Source organism: Gymnogyps californianus, chromosome 3, assembly GCF_018139145.2.
Source record: "Gymnogyps californianus isolate 813 chromosome 3, ASM1813914v2, whole genome shotgun sequence".
Taxonomy (NCBI): Eukaryota; Metazoa; Chordata; class Aves; order Accipitriformes; family Cathartidae; genus Gymnogyps; species Gymnogyps californianus.
The window spans coordinates 11,078,083-11,103,255 of NC_059473.1; the positions used below are offsets into that span (position 1 = coordinate 11,078,083).

The 25,173-nt window shown below is 43.6% G+C and overlaps 1 protein-coding gene across 1 annotated transcript in view; it reads right to left on the bottom strand.

The window, feature by feature from the left end:
* Positions 1 to 5,633: 5,633 nt before the first annotated feature.
* Positions 5,634 to 25,173, bottom strand: part of SLC1A4 (solute carrier family 1 member 4) — a 28,324-nt gene continuing 8,784 nt past the window's right edge. The window contains exons 2-8 of the mRNA XM_050893912.1: positions 23,113 to 23,155; positions 21,576 to 21,638; positions 15,014 to 15,180; positions 11,304 to 11,537; positions 10,014 to 10,208; positions 8,405 to 8,539; positions 5,634 to 6,012 (exon numbers count right to left, since the gene is read on the bottom strand). Of these exons, the coding sequence (XP_050749869.1) occupies positions 5,778 to 6,012; positions 8,405 to 8,539; positions 10,014 to 10,208; positions 11,304 to 11,537; positions 15,014 to 15,180; positions 21,576 to 21,638; positions 23,113 to 23,155 (1,072 nt within the window). The 3' untranslated portion in view covers positions 5,634 to 5,777. The remainder of the gene's footprint in view (positions 6,013 to 8,404; positions 8,540 to 10,013; positions 10,209 to 11,303; positions 11,538 to 15,013; positions 15,181 to 21,575; positions 21,639 to 23,112; positions 23,156 to 25,173) is intronic.

Consider the following 25,173-nt stretch of genomic DNA (forward strand, 5'->3'; position numbering starts at 1 on the left):
GATGGAAGAAGGCAGATATAACAGGGCACTGTGCCCCCTTGACTAAATCACATCTGCTTTTTGAAATGCGACTCACACTGACGTGAGCTCCCCCGCTTCCCTTGAGTTAGCCCAGCAAACACATACACTGGATCTCCTTTCTGTCACACAGTCATTCACACTCTAGCACCATGCAGCTCTGACTTCATGATGCATACTTTAATTATTTGATTCCTTTCAGATTTTTGAAAAGTTCATTATTATTTAAGATTTAGTGCACTGTGTCTTAAGAGTGCTTTCCAAACACTGCAACTCACTATCCTCCACACCATTGCCTGTGAGAGATAGGTAATATCTGTAAACTTAGTTTACAGAAAAGGAAGCACAGGCAGAGGATTTATGTGACCTGCCTAATTCTGTGCTGTTCATCAGTCACAGGATCAGTCATTACAGGCAGGTCTGTGAATGATTATGAACTGCCGTGGCCCAGTTAAAATCAATGAAGACGTGACATTTTTCCTTTGGTGAGAGTTTGTCTTTTGGTCCTTTGACTTCCTACCTGAGGCCCACTGCTCGCTGCCTGGGGGAGGGTCAGGATTAAAAAATGATGATTTCCAACAGGAGGATGCTTTCCAGTGGCTGCAGAAATGTGCTGTGCTAGCAGAGGACCAGAGTGAAGAAGATTCAGCCCCCATTGTTGACCAACACCGCAAATCTTTGCGGAAAAAGGTGGTGGTTTTGTACCTTTTGCAAGCTCTCGAGGACATTACCTACAACGTATGGCTGGGTGGTGAGTCACAAGGATACCAGGGCCTTTGTCTTGACTGAAAGAGGAACTGCCTAAACACCTCAGTTTTCATTATTCCTGCTGTAAAATATGGAGGAACCACAGGAGAATGAGTCTAAGAATGGTGACACTGGGTCATGTCCATCTCTGGTACTGGCCACAGCAAATGCCCAGGGAAGAGTATAGGAACAGAGCAAGCACATATGAAACCTTCCTGTCCCTCATACTGTCCCCCCAAACTCTCACCACCTCCAGCTCAGGACATTGCCTCTTCAGGCAGTAACAGGGCTGCCCAGAAAAGACAAAGCAGAGGTTGTTTCACCAACTGATTTGGTACTTTGGCTGGCTCCACGTTTCTGTTATGTCCGAAGGACACAGTCCTGTTTGTCACATCCCTACAGGGAAAGCCCTGGGCTTGGCCCTAGTCTGTTCTCAACACAAAAGCCATCCTGATTGCAAGTGACATTCCCAGAAGTGTTTAAAGTCCTTTGCAATTACTGAATCTTGTAGTGCAATTACCAACACACCAGCCGAGACTCGGCTAAAGCTCAGTTCCTGGGAATAATGGGTCTTTACTGAAAACAGCCTAATAGCAGCCAAGTGCTAGCACCCTCCATCGCTCACTACAGGCATCCATAGCCATGTCTCACAGCACAGAACAAGCACCTTTCTCAGGATGAGAGACAGATACTGCTCCGCACTCTCACAGCAACTCTTTAAATCACTAAGTCTCACAAACCTTTGGTGAGTGAAGGACAGGAGCAAGGCAGAATGCAAACTACTTTCCCAAGGACCAGCTGGAGCCCTTGAAACTTTGTCCACTGTCCCATTTATACCTGAGCCACGATACATAAAACCAGCATAGGGCATTCCAGAAAATGGGATGAGATCAGGCAGTGATGGATAAAGCAGAGTGGAAAGCCAGCCCTGGAGAAGAAGAAATAAAAGATGGTCCAAAACAGTCAAAGAAACTTCACTGAAAAAGAGAACGTAAAAGTGGAAGAATAAATGGCATCAGAGACAAAATGGGATTGCATATGCCAAAGGCTTTGCAGACTCTTCTCTTTCATATTCCCATATCTTTCTCCCAAAAAGCAATCGCTGTACTAGAGGGCAGGACATAAGCTGTTTGTAGCCTGCTTTCCTAAGGAGAGAATTTGTACCTTCCAAAAAAAAGACTAAAACCAAAAAGAAAAATAGTGTTTTCTAGACGGAATTTATTTCCTCTTGAAAGAAAAAGCAACCGACTAAAGGTTTCCAATTTACAGTCATGTTGGGAGAACACAAACATACGTCCTGTCAAGAGACATTGGAGTTAAGTACTACACCGGCACCAGATTCATGGAGTGCCTGGGTGAGAGCAGCGCAGGTACTACCGGCTGCGCCTGCACTGCTGCTGAGCACCTTCTCAGCTCATAGCCTCTTGGAGTGAGGCTGCACGGGGACCTGAAATAGGAAGCTCCCAGTGTAACACGTTGCACTGCAGGTCAAGGACAGCATCTAAAATGCACATCCTTCAACAGCCCTTTCATTTTTCTCCCAGTGGCCTTACCTGAAGACCTTGACCACTTGAAGCAGATGGCAAGTCTTCTATCTCATCAGGCTTTTGGTCAGGATTCACGTTGTTACAAGGGCAGTTGTTGGAATGTGCCAAATTTTTTACAGTCCAAGGGAGTGTAATATTGGATCTTTTACATTTGTACCTTCAGAAAAAAAATCTGAAGCCAGGTGGAGAGCCCTAGAAGATGTGGCATGGCCACCATGAGGAATGGGAACATCACAGAAAAACAAGAAATGTAATTTCTGACACAGATGATACAGAAAAGACTAAGAAGATGTTCTGACAAGCAGTAGTGACCCAGCGTTCCTGCTTCCATGGAAAACTCTGGGATCCCTCTTGCTGTGCACGAACAACAAAAGAACTGGCACCTTTGTAAGTCTAAAGTAGTGCTTCTGTAAGATTACAGATTTCTGTCAGGTTAAGACCCGAATACTCATGGTTCATATAAACCCTATGGCACCTGTTTCCAGGAGACGGAGTGTTAGATTTCCTTGGTTAAATTCCTGCTATGAGAATGATTTGACCTCCTTAAATCTGACTGCTCTAACAAGCTTTACATGGGACTAGACATTCACGTTGATGCAAAACATGGCAATCCGCTAGTGGGGACTGGGAGAGGCATTCTTCAGCAAAGACTTTGAGCTTCTGCATTGCTATTGGAAAATACTAAGAAGACTCTGAGGTATTGGCTTTAAATTACCATTTCCTGGGATCTACTGTCAGAAAGAATGTGCCACAGCCTATGGCATGCTGCTACAAGGACGAGGCCCATTCAACCTGCAGCACCACAGGGAAGATCAATACAGCAATGGCAAGGTGCTGCCTGTGAGGAAGCCCAGCCTTTGGACTTGCCCAGGCGAGTACTTTTACCTGTGGGCAACAACAGCTTTGAGGTGAAAAAAAATAAAAATTGAGAAATGTTCTAGTCCGAAATAGTGCTGTGATGCTTCATGGGAATTGCCATTTGAGTGCTGCCTGCTCTCATGCCCTGATCCCAGCTGCATGTGTCATGGTGCAGGAGAGCATCAAAGGGGCTAAAAGTCTGATGGGCGATAAAATGCAACTACAGAACCCAGCCCACAGGGAACAGTCACGATTTTCAGCTTCCTTGAATACTTAAAATCAAAGTATTTGGGGTTCTGCTGCATTCAGATTTTTCAAAGAAATATTTAGACTTGTTTCAAAAAAAAAAAAAGAAAAAAGAAAAAAGGCTTTGTGGAGAACTATTTTTTCAAACCTCCAACATTTTTCAAAACACCTCTTATTTGTTGACTTTCATCATCAGCTACAAAGTGCGCTTTTGATTTCCTGAGTTGAAAGGAGTTGGGATGATTCTAATGGGAGGAAATGCAAAGTTTCAGTGGGTCTTGATCTGCTAAAAAGGAAATAATAAATACTGGGCAAAGGATGTCCCTAGAGAATTATGTTTGTCTCCTTCCATTTTGAAGATGAGCCAAGGAATGACCAAATTTTGTGGACATAGTTATAAATAAACTGGTTAAAAAGAAACTCCACCTGCAGTTTCTCAGTGGGCTGACTAATCCTTTCCTACTTCGATTGTTTGCATAGCCCTGCTGCACATGATTAAACAGCCAGCAATGACACACTCACTGTTTTTTCCCTCAGAGGTAGCCACATCTCATTCTGAGCGTCTTTTTGCAAAATTCATTGTGTCCCTTTACCAGGAAGGATGCTTTGCAAGTGAAGGCTGCTGCTGCTGCTGCTATGAAATTGGAGCTGCCTCTTCCTAGTGCTGTGAACATACATATCAGCAACCGGATATCTTTCCAAGATAGCTTCCTCTGAAGCAAGAGAGGAGAAAGAAAAAGGGAGACTTAGCATCACTTCATATCAAAGCTAAGTGTAAATATATATTGCTGAATTAACAGTGTGGAGACTGACCATATGCAACTGTCTTGCTAAAGTAGCCAAGGGAAAGCATCACAAGTCCAGGCAAATCTTGGCATATGCACAGCCATAATTTTGTAATTATTTGCTGTCCAAAAAGCCAAGATAAATCAACAGGATCTTTGCAATGAGTTTGCCGGACTTTGTTCAGGTTTGAGGTGCAAATTCAGGAAGTATATTGTAAAGGAAAAAAGGTGGAGTCAGAATCCAGACACATTTGGCTCAGCCTCAAGCAAAGGTTACCATCTGCCACTAAGCATTACCCTGTCCCAGCACCACTCAGAATTACTAAATGTAAGCTGCTGTCGGAAGGACATTTATAGCAGGACCAAACTCCTAGCAGAAACAGGTATGCAGCTGTCCCAACACACAGAGATCACTGAACTACACGGGGTTATAAACTCACCTCTTCTCTTCCCCTTTCAAGCCAACACTCAGACTTGCCTGTTGTCAGTTCCCACATGATGGGTGTTCAGATTTTTTCCTCCCTTGTTCAATTTTGCTGGAAAAGGGATATGACTTAACTTGTTTGGACCGACCCATTAAATAAACATGAGCAGGACATGGTGTGCTAGCAAAGGAGCATGCGTGTTTTCATGAAGGGAACTGACTTCTTGATTTCTTGATGTTGTCACAGGCAAGCCTCTTTCAGACATATTTATGCTGGAACAGACTCTACATTTTTTTCAGCCCCAGACGGATTACTTTTAACAAAATTTGTGTTTTCTCTGGATTTTGTCCTTAATAGCTTGGTTAGAGGAAAGGAGAAAACCAGTCCTTGATCTGGTCTATGTTGGGACCTATGTTTGGTCCCAAAGTTTGGGAGTTACTCACCAAAAGGCAGGAAAGCTGCTATGAGCTGCAATGCAGCGGGGGAATGGAACAAGGGTTGGACCCCTACAAGCTATTAATTCAGATATGAAACAAAAAATTAAAAAAAAAAAAAGAAAGAGCTAGTTTTCAGGATATATTTGACATTTTTAAGAGATCGGAGAACAGGAGAGGAAGGGGAGTGGGAGAAAAATGTTGCTTCATATCGTATCTGTAATGGTTGGTAAGTGTTTCCAGGACAGAAACTAAATTTAAGCAACATTTTCACCCACTCTGGAGTTTCTAGACTACATCTCCATTTGAACAGCAGCACAATAAGCTTACTAATTTTTCCCTACAATAAGCACATACTGGGTTTGTCTACTTCCCCATCTCCAACCCATATGAGCCTTTACTAACAGAAGTCTTGTTAAACCAGAAGTCTCAATGGCATTGTTTTCACATACATGTATATGTGTGTGCACATGCAACACATATACACGTATACATATGAATTATCAAAATACTATTATAAAGCGAGTGTTCCTTGCTCAACACCCCTTCTCTGCCCATCCCACCTCCCTCCCCTTCCCCAGGCCAGCGTATTTCAAAACAGACTGGAATGGAAAACTTTCAAGAGCCATCCAGCCCTTGTTAGCACTGCAAACGTCTAGGTGCGTTAACAAGTCCCTGGTCCACCTCCAGGACACGTGTTGACAAATGGCCTCTGGTTCACAATACTGATTCCTTGGATTCAGGGTCTGCTGTACTGGTTGCGTTGGAGACTTGGGTTTTGTGGGTTACCAAAGGCGATGTTTCCCCTTCAGACTTGCTGTTAGCAATTGCTTCTACGTTGACTTCCTTTAGCTCCTGCTCTTTGCTTTTCTTTTCTTTTTCATTCAGGTAATTAAGGATGCCCGCTCCTAGGGCATCCCCTTCCACATTCACAACTGTGGTGGTTCGGTCCCTGGTTAAGATCAGAAACAAAAAACAAAGCAGCAGGCTTTTAGCTTAAGAGAGTTACAACACAAGAAGGGGAGCTGATTCACCCCTGCTGATCCATTAACATCAGTGGAGCTAGACAAGGGAGATGATGTTACCGTAGGTATTTTCCACAGAAGTATCACCATTTCAGAACTAAAAACGCACACTGGAGCTGGTTTAAGGTCGGTCTGACCGTTACTATCAACTGGTTCTGGTCTCTCAGTGGGTTGCAGCAATGGTACTACTCTTCCTCAGGCATCCTTCTTTTCCCAGCCCACCTCCATCCTCTTCCCCTTCCCCAGGCCAGGATTTTTCAAATGCGACTTCAGAGCAGGAACTTAACTCGGGCTTATCCAGAATGTGACTCAGAGCACCCAGCTCTCTTTTTTAACTACAGAAACTCATACCTTAACCCAAACACCTACTTAAGGGGTCCTTCCAAAAGCAGGCAGAATGACTGTGTTCTCTGGATTTCTCGCTAGTAGCACCTGTCCTAATCTTTGGTCCTACAACACAAAACTACTACGTCCCAGGGTCTAATGGAGCAGGTTTACGGGTCATAAAGAACAAAAATTTCTTCATGTGCCTTTTGAGACTTCTTTTAGTCATTCGGCAGCCTAACTTCAACATGTGCTCAACTTGTCACTGTGGTCCCCTCTCGTAATTAAACAGCTGGCATTAAAACAAGACACGGCACTCTTCTCTCCCTCCTTCCCTCTTTTCTTACCACAAGGCTGAGTTCCTTGACTAGAACAACAGTGTTGACCACAGAGGGATGCTACATATTTTGAAATGAAGGCAGCCAGCATGACACAGGCTGAGGGCAGCCTGGAGCGAAAGGAAGGGCAAGCTTTTCACTCTTGCCTCCAAGCACTTGCAAGTACAGCTTGTGGAATGCACAGCTACTACTGTAATCCCTTAGGAAGACGGCATACAAAGGGCTAGCCACTGCTTTGCCTGTCTCTCCTGTCCTTTGGAGGTGGCTGATCTCCAAGAGGTGACAGCAAGAAAGAGTTCAATGGCCCTAATGAAGCCGTAGGAATATGCTTATGCTCCACAGACACATGTGGTGTGGGAAGCGAAGGAGGTAATACAGTTGCCGCCTTCTCCAGCCTCTGGAATAAGACTGTCTTTGGGCATCCTAATTTCCACATCTGCTGTGGAAGTACACCATCTATACAGAGAGGCTGGTGTTTCCAAAAAGCAATGCAGAGGGGTTACGTACAGTCTAAACCAGGAACTGCCCAGAAACCCGTCAACTGGAAAAAAACCCCAATGGGATTCAGATCGCTTGACCCATACTGACCAGTGATTTCAGCCCACTACCCAACTTCAGCCAGATGGCTTGAAAGCAGATTATGCTTTTAAATTATCAGATCATGCTTACTTCACTAGCATTTAAACTCTACGCATGCTGTAATTCATGAGTGCTCAGATGCTTGTTCGAGGAAAAGCAGAAACACTCTTTTCCATGGGGCTCATCTAAGCTCTAAGAAATCATCCGCATGTGGCATTTACACTTACCATGCACTTGTGGCTGGATCCCCAATACTTAGAGCAAAACAAATTTTCTAGGCTTGCCTTAATCTAATTTAGGTAGTACAGAAGCTAAATTTAGGCCTTAACTATGCTAAGTGGTGAGATAAGCTCTTCCAAACAGAGCTGGGCAAGGAGATAATTTCTCATGTTTCAAGGAGGGGAATGGCTCTTGGAAAGAGAAGGAGCTGAGCAAAGGTCTGACCTTTTAGCTCTTTCCCACAAGATGGAAAGGAAAGGTGGTAATACTGTGTACTAAACTTGTGACTCCCACCAGCATGTTCCAGCCGTGACACTGCCCACAGCTGTGATGAGTGCCACAAACCCCCTGTGTCCCTGCCCTGCCAATGGATGGCACCTCTCTCTGACACTTGTGTTGGTGCTTCGACCAGTCTTGAACTATGAAAATAGTTCAAACAATAGCTGACAACAGCTTCTGATGGAGACTGTTTCACACACGTGACCAAGAAAGCTTTCCACCACTATTCAGACTCAATTTCCTTTTTCCCCCTTCCCTCCTAGTGTCCAACTAATTTCCAGCAATATCAACACCTTCTTGAACAAACTGTTAACAATCCTTCTAAAGGGAATTGAAACCAGGAAGAAATACAGTTCAATAAAGGCTGAGTAAAAAGGCTGAAGAGGGATTTTAGCGTACTAACTGCTTTGAGAAGGGACCACCTTTTCCATTATCCAACAAGAGTTACCTGTCCTGTAGGCAGCCATATCTTATACGGTTTTATTTTATACTGTGCTACTTTGACTACCCTGCCCCATGTTTCCAGCTGAACATGCTACATGTCGTGCAACAGCAGATACGTGTGGCCTAAAGTACTTACACAATCCAGTCCACTGCTAATATCAAGGAGATATCGTTGGTTGGAAGTCCAATGGCCTCCAAGATGATAGCGATGGTGAGGACTCCTCCGGCTGGGACGCCAGCTGCACCCACGCTGGATGCAGTAGCTGTCACACTGCAAATCAATTTGCGTACCTGGTTAGCAGGAGCTCCACAGCACTCCTCTTCTACACTTACGTCACACATTTCCCCGCTATGGGAATTGTAAACAAACTCTACAGCATGGGACACGCAGATCATTTGCTTCCCAGGCAAACCCTTTCCTGCCTGCTGATGCAAAGTAAAGGGTACAGAGCACAGTTGCTCAGCAGGCGTCCGCAGCAGCTACCAAGGCAATGGCTCTGTGTTTAATACCATGATTGCCTTTTCAGAAAAAAAAAAACAAACAGCCAACACAACTATATCCTGCTGCCTTACTAATATATCCATTTCCAAGTCATGTATCTGTTCAAATATGCTGAGTACATTACATCTTCTGGTCCCAAACGTATAAAGGTAAACCTTGCCATGCAGGGTACTCTCCCTTCTCTGTGTCTCACTTGCATTCAAACACAGACCCTAAATCAGGAGCTGGAAACCTGCAGTGCATGTGCTATAGACATGAACCACACACCTTTTCGTGTGCAGATGTCGACAACTGAGTTTTCCTTGGGCTATCACTGCATCATCCTCAGGCCTGTGTTAACACCTGATTCACTAAGAGAACCTGAAAGGCTAATTTGGCCATCCGCAAAGAAAATAATGCCCCAGCCCTGCCTTAAATAGACAAACAATATACTGGGAAGTGCAATAAGGAAGGAAATAAAACCTGGCCAGGGAGGATAAAAAAATGCCAGGAACTGGCCCTAGGAGGCATCTGGTGGATACAGTTATGGCTTCTCAGCACAGTGAGGGGCTAGAACTCCTTGTAGGATCCTCACTTAAGGGATTTTGAGGAGGGAAATGAAAAGAATGACACTTCATGGGATATGGAACATGGGAGGCTATTCCAGGCATGGAGGGGAGAGAGTCCTAGAGAAGGAGGCAGGACTGAGGTGGTGGAGGGGATAATGGAGCAAAGCAGTCAGGAGGGGAACGATAATGGGTCTGACCTGGGAAGGCAGCGATGTGATGGTAGGAAGGGCAGAGTAAGAAGCAGCAGAGTCTTTAGTATGAAATCGATACATAAGGAACTGAGGAGCTGGCAGGAGGATTTTCTAAGACATCCAGAGGGGGAATCAGGGGTAGCCTTCTGGGTAGAGCAGCATGCCTCAATTACCCAGCTTAACGGTGAGTGGAGGGTGGGGGAGTGAGATGCTTAAGGAAGGAGAGGAATTTCATGTGAGAAACAGCTTTAAACAGCTCAAAGTCTGTTTCAGAATTCACTTACCCATCCCAGGTTCTACCTTTTATTAAAATCAAGATTCTGGCAAATCTTATAAAGCTTGAAAGACTTCATCCTTTAATCACCCTATAATTATGTTTCATAGCAGTTTGCAAGCTTTAGGTCAGAGATGTGGAATGCAAACTGCTAGCTATTAACAGAGAGACCACAGGCTTGAATGTGTCTGGGGGCCAGAAGGATGTGGTTGCAATAGCAAGCAACTTACAGAATTGTGAAGATTTGCCCAGGGTTGAGGTCGACACTGTTCAGCTGAGCAATAAACACAGCTGCCATGCACTGAAAAATAGCAGCTCCATCCATGTTTACGGTCGCCCCAATAGGAAGGATAAACCTGCTGATCCTCTTGTCGACTCCATTGTTCTCCTCAATACACTTGATCATCGATGGGAGAGTGGCTGAGCTAGAAACAGAGAATAGGGAAAAATCAAACACAAAGCATCAGGGTGCACTGAATGGAAAGTCACTGTCTCATGGCTCTCATGTTTCTAACATCCTGCAGACAGGACTGTCAAGACAACAAGGCCATTTTATAGTCCCTCTCTGTCATGACAGCAATGAGGAACCCTCCTTGTTGGTCTTGAGCAGCAGTATTTAATAATCTGCTTCCATCCAGAAATAGCTGATAAGGACTCTAATCCCCCAGAAGCAAGAACTCATGACTTAACACAGTATGCAGCCTAACAGGGCTGTGGAATTATCAAGTCTCAAACCCCCAAAATACACCAATAGATGCCAATATAAACACAACAGATGCAACAGCAATCTCTGTTAATGTTGTACCTTCTCAAATGAACGGGGGGGAAAATCACTGTTGGATTTATTTCTTGCATTATAAATTACATGGTTTTATTCACAAACCCTCTCCTACTTCATGTACTTCAGCTCCTGTGACAAACATGCATCTACTTTTGGAGATGACCTGAAATGATTTTATATAGTTACGACATTTGATCAGGTGTTTGCCCCTTGAGAAAAGCGTAAATGACATGCTTGATAGTTTGGTTATGACAAATAAAAGCTGATCAGGCCAGATCTTTGAAATCAATAATGTTAAGTCCCTTTACACTAGCTAATAAGTCTGCTTTGCTCCTGCAAAATCAGTCTAGACTTGTTCCAGATCCTTCTGAACTTGGATAACTAAACTTCTCAGGACAAAGTCCCGCACTACTGACCCTCACTTTACTTAAAATGGAAAGGACAGCTGGCAGGATCTTTTTAAGGCAAATACTTTCACCTTTTCCCTCAAAAATTTCCAACTCAGCATCATACTACACTCCCAATATTTTGAGGAATTGTTTTCAACAGCTAATTATCAGTATGTGCTGTGTGGCAGGCTGCTGACAGCAGTAAGACTCTCTACGCCCAGAAGTCTCTTTTTGCAATCTCAGGAATAATATTCACACCTAAAACTCAACACAGTTTGGTGTTGGGATATAACCAGTTTACAGTGACAAATATAACCAGGCTGTAATCCCAAAGAAGCACAGAAACCCACCTGGAGCAAGTGGCAAAAGCAGTGGCAAACGGTGTGATAAGTCCTAAGAGAAAACGATACGGATTTTGACGTGTGAATGCAAAATAAATAAGCGGCAGAATGATTCCTCCATGGATGAAGTGGCCCAGAATAGAGGCGAAGATGTATTTTCCCAGACTGGTCACCAGAAGCACAACATCTTCCATTTCCACAATCTTGCTCCCAACAAGGAACATAATGCCAATAGGTACATACCTGTGTAAAGAAATATTGCCTGTCATTAAGTACAAACAAAAAGCCTTGAAAAACATGCCATTTTCCATCCTGGAGATAACATTCTTCTAAAGAATATGCTGCTCCTACTGAAAGGTAGCACCTTATTCACCACAAAATCAGGTTAAGCAAATTTGGAAGGCCTCTCCAACACTCTTGCTTGGTGGAAGGCAAGCAGTCAAACTGAAAAAGCTCTGTTCACCTACACCCTCAAAGAGGCAGCTAGGAGAGTGCCGAAGGGAAGCCAAGTAGGAAGCAGAAATGCTGGCAGAAGCTATCAGGACAAGACACCGGTGTGGAGTTTTAGTCCATCAGGGAGGAAGGCGGACAAAGACCTAAAGCTGAAGTCAGTGCTGAAGGGACGGCAGATGGTAGGAAAGAAAAAGGAGCAGTATCATGTCACTGGAGCAGAGAAAGGGGTGGAAGAGTAGGATCTTACACATGCAGTGACTACCAGCAGAAGCATGAAGTTAGGTCATTAAAATGGTAGACATACCGGGTGCCAACATATTCAGTATAGGAAAGAAAAAGCTATGCCCGTATCAGAGAGCTCAGCTAAAGGCTGCTGATGCATGTGCCAAAGATAGCAATTAATTCTGCTATTTGCCTACAAAAGACTAAGTTAAATCATCAGGCTTCCAGAGCTTCCCTCAAGCCAACAGCCACGTACATGTACATTTCCATGCCTCCTATCTAGAAACATGCGACATCTTAGGATGCCAGCATTTGTTTGAAGTCTGTCAGGAACACTTGGAAGGGGGAAGGGCCACAGCCACACCTCTGGTCCCAGTAGTGCAGCTGGGAACTGCCCTGAAAAGACAGAATTGCCCTTGCACCTACAGCACAACAGCTACTAAATGAACTGCAGGAATCACTTCAGGCCCAGGGTCAGTTCCTCCGAAGCTCTACTTGGGATGTCTGTATCTGAGTACCTCTGCTGATGCTGTCCATGCTCCATCCATTTCTGCTTCTAATATTAAGAAATACTAAAAGATTACCCAGCTCTCCAAAACCCTGCCCCAGGCACACACGTGACTACAAAAGATCTGCCTGTACCTCTCAGGAATAAAGAACGTTTTTTTCTCCCACTCTCCCCTCCAATCCAATGCCTGTGTTCAGAGAGGCTGATCTGCGGAGTCAGGACAAACTTCAGAAGGTTTGGTTAAGCATGCAAAGGTTTGGGAAGGTGGGCAAGCCTTAAGGTTGCCCAGATTACTCACTTCTTCCTAGCTTGCCTCTCCCTCAGTGGTTCTGCAGCTCTGTCTCTGTGCAGAGACACCTCCTTATGTCCCAGATCAATGTGAGCATCCTCGCTCTGTCCTCCCTTGGCCAAATCTCTAGGGGGGCCTGTTGAACCCTCCCCACTTAGCCTCTGCCAATTCTCTGACATACTGCCTTTGAACTACGTTTCTGAGCACCCCGAATAGCCAGATCTAGCTGAGCCCCAGTCCTGCACAAGCTCTGCAAACATGAACACTGGATTCAGAGCTGAGACTGGATCCCTTCCCTTGAAGAGGGAGGCTGGAGACAAAGGAACTGAAAGTTGAGACCAAAGTGCTGCTAAACATGAGAGTGGCGTTGCATGGGACTAGATACGAGCTCAAGCTGCCTCTTCTCTTGGTAGTATGATTTCACCCGTTCCAAAGTGTCCTTTGGGAAGTACATGCAGCTTGACAGATTTTGAATAAATACCAGGACGACACAAGAGCCTTAAGGAAGGAAAGAGAACAAGTAAGGGCTACAGCGCACTGCAGTGTTAAGAGTCAGCTGTGGTCCCAATAATCCACAAAGTAAAGGATTATATACCAACTGATTGGCTTGAAGTGTTAGCACTGTAATCAGCTGAATACAAGAACTGCCTCTTATCAGTATTCAGTGTCCAAGGAATTACATTCAACAGTAAAAGACTTAAGCTGCTTTGAGACTTGAATTTTTCAATCCCTTATGACAGCAACTAACACAGAGATCTGCCTGTGTAAAATCAGGTGTTTTGTTAAAACCTTTCTACTTCTTAGATGGAGGACAATAGTAGGAATGAAAAATGCAGAATGAAGGGAGAATAAATACCTCTGCTAAGGTAAGCTTATAGCTTTTCCAACAGCTTTGGAAAGGGAGTGAGAAATGTCCCACTGTTAGTTAGCAAGCTGTCCTTATGAATATTTTTATTTTTGCATGTGAGCTATTAGTACTGTTGGTTTCACAGGAGCAGCCTAGACCCATCCAGCTACACAAGAACAGCCATGATACTGCTCTGAGGCCCAGATTCATCCTACCTGACAGAAAACCCGGTCAGGAGGTTAGTCCTACCCCAGCTTAGGTGGCCTGAACTGCTCTCTAGAGGTGCCTGCCTCCTCCAACACTGGCTTCTTGCCTAGGGAGAAAGTTCAGTGCACTCCAGTTCCTAACATACAGACTTTTTTTGGTGCCAAAAGCTTTGTGAGGTCGGTCAGAGCAACGTTCACCCCATAAACATGTCTGGACTCCAGGGAAGCAAGTGAAATAATGGATTGCTCATTAATAGGCAGGAGACAAAATAAACAGTCAACCTTAGGAAAATACCTACTGTCAGGGATGTGAAATGGAAAAGAAAAGCATCTCTGGAGAAGCAAGCACAAACAAGAAACAAACAGATGATCACTCTGCTAGTAACATTAGTTCCTGCTTCACCCAAGAAAATGAAAGAGATCTTAGAAGAGGAACAGAGATTTAAAGATCCACTGTATAACTCAGGCTCTGGTGATAACAATGACAAAACACTCAATAGCCAGCACTACTGTTTCAGTAGGATGAAGAGCATAGCCCTGGACACTGTTCCTCCCTTCTATACAAAGGGACATAGGTTCTCTGTCACCCTTTGATGCAAGTGGACAGACGGGGCTCTCTATTCATGCACTCAACAGGGTTTCTCTCAAACCAATACCAGTGAGTGGGCTATCTTCTAATCTCCTCGGTATCTCTCAGGTCAGTACAAGGAACCTTTTGACCAACAGAAAAACCAAGGCATGAAGCTACAAGTATGATTTGAGTTACGTACTGCATTTGCAAGTGCACTCCAAGCACAAACATCACTGGCCTTCACATGAACATATTCCTCACTTGCTCACATCTCCTTTATTCATTCAAGGCCAGTGCCTTTAGGCACATGATGGCAGCTAGCCATGGGCTTATGCTGCTTTGAAATAGAAACTCTTCTTTCCACTAATTAATCAAAAAAGAGTCCTGCAAACAATTTTTAAGCAACTCTCTGAAGTGTTCCAGACTGATACCTTAAGCTATGTGTGACTGTCTAATTACAGGGCACAAGGAAGAAGAAAAGACCCTATCATGTGACACCATGACATTCACTTTTGCTGTGATGCGGGATCTGGTAGGAACAAGCTGGAGAAATGGATAAATGGTAAGATTCCTGAACTGAGCATAATATTGTACTGTAGATGCATCTGCAGTCACACACTTACCACATAATCCAGGAAACCAAGACCATAGTTGCCTCATTGAAGGAATTAAAGAAGCGAATCAGATCTTCCCCTTCCTGACCAAGCTTTTTCAGCGCCACTCCTAAAACCAGAGCGAACAGCACCAGTCCCAGGATATTCATCCCTTCAATCTCAGTACCGACAGGGATCTGTAGAGGCAAAAAAAGAAGGCTTGTTAGATGCAAGACCGGCACAAAACGCAAAAAAAGGGTCACCTCATTTTGTTGCTGCCCGATTGATCTGAAATCAACAGACAGAACCTATTCAGGGAAGGAAGAATCTATTTTGTTGAAGGGAACCAATCAAGATCTGGATGCAGTCCAGATACAAACCTCTCTAGTTATGAGCTGGCATGGATTCACTGGAGAAGGAAAGGGCCTGCCACCACCTCCCCTCATGCCCTTCAATACGACACGTGTGCTGTCAGTGACCTGAACAGGAAACCTCCCCAGTTTACTCAGGACAAGCTCCACTGCAGATGCGAAACAGCATGAGCACCAATGACACGTGTGGTTAAAAGACTGAAACCTTCCTCCCTGTTTCCCCATGAGGAAAGATGGGTGCGGGAGAGACCGCAGGTATAAGTGGCAGATACTGGTGAGATTGACTTCCTAGCCCTGCTTATTTCACCAAGCATCATTCACTGACGGCACTATGATATTCTACCGCCTAAACAAATCATACCTGCAAGAGGCTTGCAGTGGTCTGGCCCCGAACATGCTCTTATTTCCTGACACCTCTGATGGGAATCTGCTCTCAGAAACTGCCAGCTCCATCACTTCAGTGCAATATTTATACCAAGGTGAAAACCACAAGAAAACAACCAATGTTATGAAGCAGGAAGGAGGGAGAGGGGCAGAGAAAGGTAGCAAACCATGGAAACCTACTCATTCATCTGTCCACATCAGCCATGGGAGATACAGAGAGAACAGAAGAAATACCTGTTCCACTTCTCAGAAATCCTGTGGCTACGTGGTAGAAGAGGATAAAAACAGGATCCATCTATTGACAAAAACTAGTCTACTCACAGGTCTGCTCTGCTGGTCCTTCACGGTTTGTTTCTCTAAGAGAGTTGGAGCTTGTTTGGCAATGTAGTATCATACGAACTGAATGAGTGTTCTTGTGGCTATGTAAAAATATAATTGTTTTGACAAACTGGTTTTTTTCCCCCTAACTTGGCAGTACAAGCTCAACATGTCAAATTGTTGTTTTATTTGGAAGGGCTTCTAAAACAGATTAGGTTTGTGTACAAGTTTTGGCCTTCTGGCTAGTTTAAGTAGACACTAGCTCAACACTAGGAAAGAAAAATATATTCTGAGCTAAAAGCTTGAAATGAATATTGACTAAAGCACTCGGGATACTGATCTGCTAAATCTGATAAAACCAGCCTGTTTCAGAGGATATTTTTGCTGGAAGTATATTGCTGAACTGGACTGTCTCTTAGGGGCAGGTGGAAACAAAGTACTGCAGGGAAGGGGATAAAACATAAATTATACACAAAAGCATGAAAGCCAAACTGCTGTTAACAAAAGCGTTTACAAAAAATGAAGGTTCTGGCTTTTTTTATTTGCTAGCTACAAAATAATTAGATATCGGATCTGCAATTTTTTATGGTACTTGCTTGTTCAGGGCTAAGTTGTCAGTGTTTATTTGATTTCCGATTGAAAGAATTGAAAACATGGACAGGATATTAAGAATGGGGTGCAGTGTATCTCCAGAGATGTCTGAAGAAATGTGCTGTTTTCTACACACACAGTAACACTTTTCTGTCTGGATAGTTTTGTCTATATTCTGTTTTGTGTGCCTGAAAACCCTGAACTCTTCTGTGGTTAGAAAAGTTAGACCAAAAAAAAAATGACACCCCCCTATTAATTGAATAAACTGTGTATATGGCATGCACACATTTTTCTATTTTTCACTTCTGTTGGTAAAACGTAACTCTAGAGTAGGAGATAAGGTTTGCCACAAGGCTGAAGAGAATCTAACAATTTCAGTGACAGTTTATCAGTAACAGTGTACAAACCGATGTGCGAGTCTCAAATATTATGACTAATTTATTAGCAGGAAGAAAGTAGATGGGTAGTAAAATAATGCTGCCATGTCATTTCATCAAAATCAAAGCTTTCTCTGGGAAATGTCAACTTGGGCAAAATGTGAACATTTTTACACCAGAAAAGAAACACTTACTTCATTCACATGGAGTGAATGCAACACTTTTTCATTTTGACACAACTTTTCACCTTGTTGTTTTTTTTTTTTTTCAACTCATTATTTTATAATATAACATCTTATATCGGGTTCATTTGATACAAGGCTAATATGAAAAGTTCAGCTTGGAACAGAATTTCACCATAATGAGCCTAAACTTTCTCCACAAAAAAAATATCCTAAAAACATTGAATGCTCTTTTGTTTTGGTTCTCATTCAGGAAAAAAAAATAGATATCAAACTTTGCTATGGAACAGAAATTCAGTGTTTCAAGCTGCTGAAAGTGCCCAGCATCCTGACCTGGATGTTACTGGGAGGGAATTTCATTATACGACTTTATACTGATATTTTGCAAAGCATCTCCACCCTTTAAACTCCTTCTACTGAAGATTTGCTTCTCAATTCATTAAATGCAGTGGTGTGAGCCTGAAGCCCAGCAACTCGCTACCATTTGGGCTTCTCAGAGATCTAGTCTCAGGAACGAGGCAGAAGTGTACTGAATCTGCAAGAGGATTGCTCAGCTTCCCACCAGCTGTGTAGGGCACACAGGGTGACAGAGCAGGACAGAGCTTGAGAGGCACCCAGGAGATCCAGGGCCAGAGCTCCTAGTGCTTAATTTGGAAGTTCACTTCCCTGTCTAGAGAAGTCCAGGGCTCTTCTAAATCATTCAATCCCCACAAGCATCAGCCGCTCTGCCTTCTTCAGAGCCATGGGTGCCAAAGGCTTGCCAAATTTTGTTCTTGGGAAGCTACAGGAAGGCAAGAGATAGTAGCGTCTCCAGTTAGCTACAGCCAGGACACAGGTGGCTTCTCACCTTTCGTCTTATACACAGTAGGCCACTGTGAAGGTTAAATTGGCCAATTCTCCTCGAACTCCCCTATACCTCTCCAGAATGACAACACACGGAGTTTAGTCTTTTTTCATCCTCGGAGATGTCTCTCTCCACCTTGCTCCTGGCATTGCGATCACTGCTGCTGCTGTTCTCCAAGTACTCCCACTTACTAGTCCTTCAAGCCTCGGTCTTGTGATCTGGGGACCCCTGAATTCTTGGTGACCGGAGGGAGGACTCTGTGCACAGCCACCAAAAACTTCTTAGCTGTTTCCCTCTATTCACTGTCATCCTGCCACCCCTTTCAGGTCTTGCTCTCCCTTTCTCCCTCTTGAGCCAATTTCTTTACAACACAGAACATTCACCATCACCTCCCATCACCGCAGATGTAGGCAGAAGGTGCATCATTTGCACGGAGCAGTAACTTACTGCAAGAAATTGCTCCCTGCAAATCAAGAGCACAATCTGCAGCATTCAGGGAACTTCACCTCCTTGCAGCACAATATGGAAAGAGTCCAGCAGTAAATCCTCAGCGGAAGATCCTCTCAATCCCAGCCTCTAAAACTGGCAGATGCTGAACAGCCTTTTTGTACTCTAATAGAAGAGTGCATCACCCCAAAGGAGCTGCCAAACCAAGCAGCATTGTGGACACCAAACAAAAGCAGCTTTAATGGGAGCTTTGTTCCTGGATAAACTATGGGACGCGTTATTGTTTGCTCAAAATTCTGTGTTCTGGTAGGAAGATTCATGGAGCTCTTCTGGTCCTTGAATCTCTCTGAAGATCCTATTGTTTTTTAGCTCTTGAAACAAAATGCTTATCAAGGAAACAACTGCTGACATTGAGTTGTCCCAGTAGTAGGTGGCTGAAAAGAAAATGCAGCCGTGCAATGTGAGGAAGAAGAGCAATCACTGGTTTGTGTATTTTTACTGCTGCCACAAGAGGAACTTGGAGTCCCCCACAGCCTCTCTGTGCTGCAGATGGGGAACTGAGATAGTCCGTGCCCCAGGAAGCCTTGCTGCAGAAAAGACAGAGAGGATGTAGCCATAAAAGCTAGGTAAACACAAGGGGAGTATGTGAAACAACAAAAAGGACGTGGCTGAGCAGACATCTGTGTGCCCCACTATTCATATCATCAGCGAGAGAAGACAGGGCCTATTAACCAGTGGGGGGGAAAAAATATAATCAATGGAAAATTTTGCTCTACACTATTCATATGGAAAGTAGAAGGAAAAGATTTCTCCTCTTCAATCAAATATTCTGCTGATGAAAGAAAACATTAGATAGGGATATCATCTTGCTTCCCTGGAACCCAACTTCTATCGCTATGATATTTATACTACGCATTATCAAAAAATCATACTCTTCCTTTCCAAACTTAACCCTCATCTATCCATAAATAAGATGGTCAGACCAGTACTGAAACTGAGGTAACAAAACTGAGACGATGCTTTCTTTTTATTTGGTCCGCTCTTCCCTAGAGACAGCAGGGCGTCTTCTGGAATTAAAGAAGCTCAGCTCTGGTTTTGCTCCAACAACTGAAGAAAAATTTTGGAAAAGAAATAGCAGAAATAACCTTTACATCATAACTGCTGGCAAAAACAGGCACCGGTGACAAATTCAGAATATTTTTTCTGATATTGCATCAAACAGGAGACTGGTAAGTGGGAAAAGGAAAGAAGAAAACTGAAAAAGAATCTCATGTTTTAGATTGCCAAAAGATGTGTTCTTATCTCTTGAGGAAGAGTAATGGCTTTGAACAAGCCTTAAGAAAAGTACTTGACAACCAAGCCTATGTCCAATGGATATGGTCGGCCCTAATCTGTGCTTGGTTGCCAAGAAGCCCCTATCAAACTTGACACTGAAAATGAAGTCTTATTCACCTTTCATTTATCCCTGCTTAAATGAAGAATAACTCCACCTTCTGTAAGCAAACACACATGTCTAAGTGCACATTGTTACAGCCTTTCATATTGAACTTGGTTTTTAGCAGCATGAGGCTGCACGGGCATGTATTGCCCAAGGATATAATGGTGTGAGAAGAGAAAGTGCTCTTTTGGGATCACATGGCCCTTCTGCAGTCATTGCCGTGCATCCGTGTCAGATGGGGTGAGTGCAGATCTGGGCTAACGTAATCTTACAGGCACGGGCAGAGCCCGGGCAGATGGGGCTGCCTTCTTCCCCGGTAAAACCGCTCACCGTGTGATAGCAGGCTTCTAGGCAAGGGCTGACTTCTCCCCTGCTCAGTCCTTGTGCCATCCAAGTCACCTGTCACCCCGCCTCCGGGGCTGGTGAAAGTTCAGCCCATCAGCCGAAAGCAGAGTTCGGAAACACACTGTTCTGCATCGCCTGCTCACGCACCATGCGTGGCGAGGAGAAGGTAATGAGGCCAGTACTTCCTGCGCTCAGGGATACGCTTCAGAGTCAGGTACGCTTCAGGATGAGCATAAACTGCTTTTTCCTCGATGGTTTTACACACTGGTGGGCAAGCCCCAGCTGAGCCGTTCCGTGACAAATACACACATTACAAGTCTCATGTCGTAGGGGCATTCAAATCATATTAAAAATATAGTAACCCAACATCCGATACTGATCTCAGATAGTCAGAATGAGCCTGAGAAATAGAAAATAAGCCTGAAAGTCATTTCCAGTCTCAGGCCTGTCTCCCCAAAATCCCATGAAAGCACATGAGATACTTCATTGGAGTCAGGTGACACATCGCAGGCTGGGATACTGGGTTTGTTTCATAGCATGCTGCCTGTAAGACAATGGTAATTATTGCTGGACCTGCAAAATGTTGGCTCTGGCCAATAATAAAGATATTTGATAGCCTCACGCTGCAGGAGAGATGCCACTAAATGGGATATCGAGCATCTCTGGAAGTCCTACGAGCTACATATGGAAGATAACACACTCTACCTCAGCTACACCTGCAAATTAGTTTCCTTTTTGACACCATTGCAATAGCAGCCTATTTGTAATGTTCTGTCTATAATTTTTACTCCTTCAGAGCACTTGTTACTGCTTCAAACAAAATTTCAGCAGCATGGCAACAAGAAAAAATTCTCAACTAACCTGTTCTTTTTTTTTTTTAAAGAGCCTTGGGTAGTGGAAAAAAGCTCATTCTCTCCAAACTGTTAATGAAGAGTAAGGTTTAAGGGACATATTCAGCCAGCCTGATTGCTATTTAATTCCAAGTCTACAGAAAGTTATCTGGAAACATTAGGCAGAGTGACTAATCGAAATTTAGATCAAGTGAGACAAGGTTTAAGAAAGCATGGCCTAAAAATAAGATCTCAAGGGTCAGATCAGTTGAACCCATCTCTCCTATCCATCATAGCTTTCTTGTGTGGCTGTGGGTAACTCATCTGGCTTGTGTGTATCTCGGTTCCAGGCAAAGAAAAGTACTTGTTTCTTTCCAATGACTGCTGGAAAGGATTAAAGACTGCGCACTAGTTAAATATTACAGTTGACAAGGGTTTGTATAAAAACCTAAGAAGTGACCTTACCTTTTCACGCGTGACATTTCCAGAGGTAGTGTTTCTGAGCAGCATCTTATATTCTGTCGCATACTGCAGGTGAGAAAAACAAACACACACAACCACAATGTTTGCCAATCAGATCATCAATATGACCATATCATCTAGCATTTCACAAGGAGGAGATTGCTGTTAGGAAGACTTTTTCTGGAGACCATACTGTGGAGGCTAATGAGCCTGTCCTGTGCAAGAAAAGGGAGTGACAGCATATGCAGCTCCTTCCCCATGTGGCAACAGAGAAGTGCCCTGTGACCCTCTGAGCTCCCAGGTTTGGGCAGCAGCCGAGGAATTCCCCTTTCCTTCACTCTGCTGTTGCTCACACATCACGCTGTCGCACTGGCTCCTGCAGAAGGCAAGTGGCACTTGTGCTGTTTCACTGTTAGAAATGGTAAGGCAGGCATTAAAATTGTCAGTAAAATATCTAAAATCTAGGGCAACAGTTTACTTTGATAAATAAGCTAGACACCTTGCAAAAGCAGGGCACTTCTTTGGGTTTGTTTTCTTTAGATACAAAAGAGGGGAAAGAAAAGCTTATGTACTTGCCAATTACCTGTGATGATAGCACAGAGGAAAGGAGGACTTCTTTATTTCATCCCTGAACATACAGAACCGTGACACTCGAGGTATCACAGAATATCCTTTTCTTAATGATATTTTTGTACTGCTCCTATTTTTATTTATGGCATATTGACTTGTACTGTGTTATATATACACTCAAAATGGAACTTGATTTTAAGAGTTTGACCTTGTTTTTGATACAAAAGCAAACCCACAGAATACCATGAAGGCAAAAACTATTATCCTGCTCCTGTATCATAAAGAATCACTCTGCTCCATATCAATATTCTCAACAGTGCCCATCCCAACATCTAAAATGAGCAATAAGAACTAAATCAAAGTCTTCTTGGAGCCCCACAGCTCCTGTCCATCAGTTTAAACCACACTATGTTCTGGTGCGAGTTATCATCCTACCACACTTAGTCCTCTGTCAGAAGAGAAGCCAAGCTGAGCAGTTAACCCAGCAACGGATACAATGGAAAATACTGAATAAAAGCATCAGGCAACAGGTAATGCTTACACACATGGGAGCCTAAAAGTCTTTAGCCTTGTCTGTTCTGAGCCCAGCTCCAAACTATGTACCCAAGGGTTTCCCAGCTAGCTCCTGCAAAGTGATAAGCAGCCTGGCACAAAGCAGAGTTGCCACTGCTGCCCAACACGGCACCCAAAGTATAAAAGTTTAAAGAACATTTTTGGTGGAGGTACAAAACATAGGCTACGAATATGCTTTTGTTTGAGGAGTATTTTTCAAAATCAAACCATCTGCCATGGAAGTTGTATGTCTGATTACATCAGGTGCTTTTAAAAATCCCACCTACTATAAATAAATTAACTTTTGGTATTCTCTACACCACCTTTCCAGTCCTTTTTCAAAAAAAAAAAAAAAAAGAGTAGTCACTTTGTCTGTCTGTGCACTGTAGCTCATGTCCAAAGTCCACATATATCTTACCGTTCGGAAAGCTGCAGCAACAAGATTTGCAGGAAACAGGTTTCTGTAAAATACAAGCAAGAAAATAAAATGTTTCTTGTAGAACTTCTAAAATGAACGCACCAAGGTGTTTTACTCTCAGAAACTGAATTCCTTTTGCAAAGGCAAGCATATTGGTATTAGTGAGGTACATACTACAGAAGATACTCTGGCAGCGTGGAGCAGATGTCTTGCTACATCTCCAGAGGTGTGAATGCCATCTTCTTTTGCTCACATAAAAAGGTCCCTGCTTGTCTGCTACACCTAACCATTTGGGTAGGGACACCAGAGGCAGTCAGACACGATGCTAGTTATACCCACCCATCAGCCAGTGGCTACAGAAACTGGCTTAGCCACACCAGCTGCAGCAACAGCTTATGGCCTCCAGGGTCAGGCAGATTTTTAACATTACTCATGTGATTACACTTTGCTCACAGCATCAACATGAAGGACAATCCAATCAGCAAAATCCACTTAAGAGAACGGCTTAACCCTTCAACACAACAAGGTCAGCTTCCCTGAACGCCGAGGTAAAGCAGAGCAATGTCATGGGCCAGAGTTGTCTGCAAGGGCTTAAGTGGTTAAACAGCACAGATGAAAGTAGGGGCAACTCATAGGGAAAGTTGCAACATCTGAATTCCATAGTGCCTTCATACAGAAATGCAAATTGAGCATCTAGTTTGTGCAGAGAGGATAGCATGCAAAGTGATGTACACTTCTACTAGGCATCCAGTGTATATGTGCATTTATGAAGCAACAAGGACAGGAAAAATGGTTAGCTGGACCATGTAAGGAAAAAGTTGCTTCTTGTTGTATTTTATAGTTGTTTTTAATGCTACACTTCCTTTCTCCCCTTATGGTGGGCAAAGAGCATGTGTTCACCTAGCCAAATGGCAGCTTTTTTTGCTGCGTCAGAAAGCAAAATAGGAATAAAAGCTGATCTCTGGGGTCACGACAGGACCCTAGCTGGCGAGGACAGGAAGGCTAGGGATACAAACTGAAAACACTGCCAGCCAAATGCATCAAGCAGGCACAGCAACTCTTACGGTAAGGACACAAAAGACCCTTCCCAGAGCCAGTTAACTGTGGCAAAAAACATTTGGGTAGGTGCTCCCCATCTTTTGCTCCTTGTGCTGCTCCAAGGAAGCTGCAGCTACCTCCAGGCTGTGCCCTGCTAACCTCCTCCCAATTTTTGCCGTAGTTACCCTGGCAAACACGATTTTCAAACCAGGCTTTCAGTTGTGATCATTCCACGAATGACATGGAACGTGCAAATCCAAACCACAGTAAGAAACGGAGCTGCAGAGTCAAAACTTTGAAAGCAAGAGGGAGATTAAGATATAGCACAGATAAGGACTTTGGTCTTTTCCATTGCATAGCTCTGTTATCCTGCCACACAGTGAGGGTTTTCCCACAGCCTTGACAGCAATGTAAAGTACATGGACCTTCATCAAACAAGTGCTGCTGTGAACTACCTCAGCCTCTCTCTCTGTTGCATTAGAAGTGTATTAGGAGGCAGTTGCAACAGCCAAATTGCTCCAGCCAAATTCTGGAGTCTACGTTCCACTGAGCATGAAAGAAACAGCAACTTTTTCTCCTTAAAATTTGACAATACAGCTGTCTGTCTGAAAGTAGGAGAGCGAGCTCTAACTCTGCAAAGATGCTTAAGAATTGGTCAAATAAGATCAATGAAACAGCTAACGTGCATCAATTCTTGCACAGCTGGAACTCTCTGGTGGATAAAAACCTCATATAAAGTAAAAGCAAACTTTCTTTTATCGGGAGTAAAACATCACATATACAAATGGGCTCAGCTCAGTGCACAGTTTTAACAAAAAAAAGAAAACATGCTGTTGGAAAAATAACGATATTTCTTTTCAACTTTTCATAGCAGGATGATTACTTTTTGAAAAAAAGAATTGACTGGATTTTGAAGAAGCAAAGAGATGAAAAAAGACTGAAAACCAACCAGAAATCAAATTACTTTTTTTTAAATCAGCTTTTCCATCCTGATGAAACGAAGCCAAAGGAAGCAATCCTAAA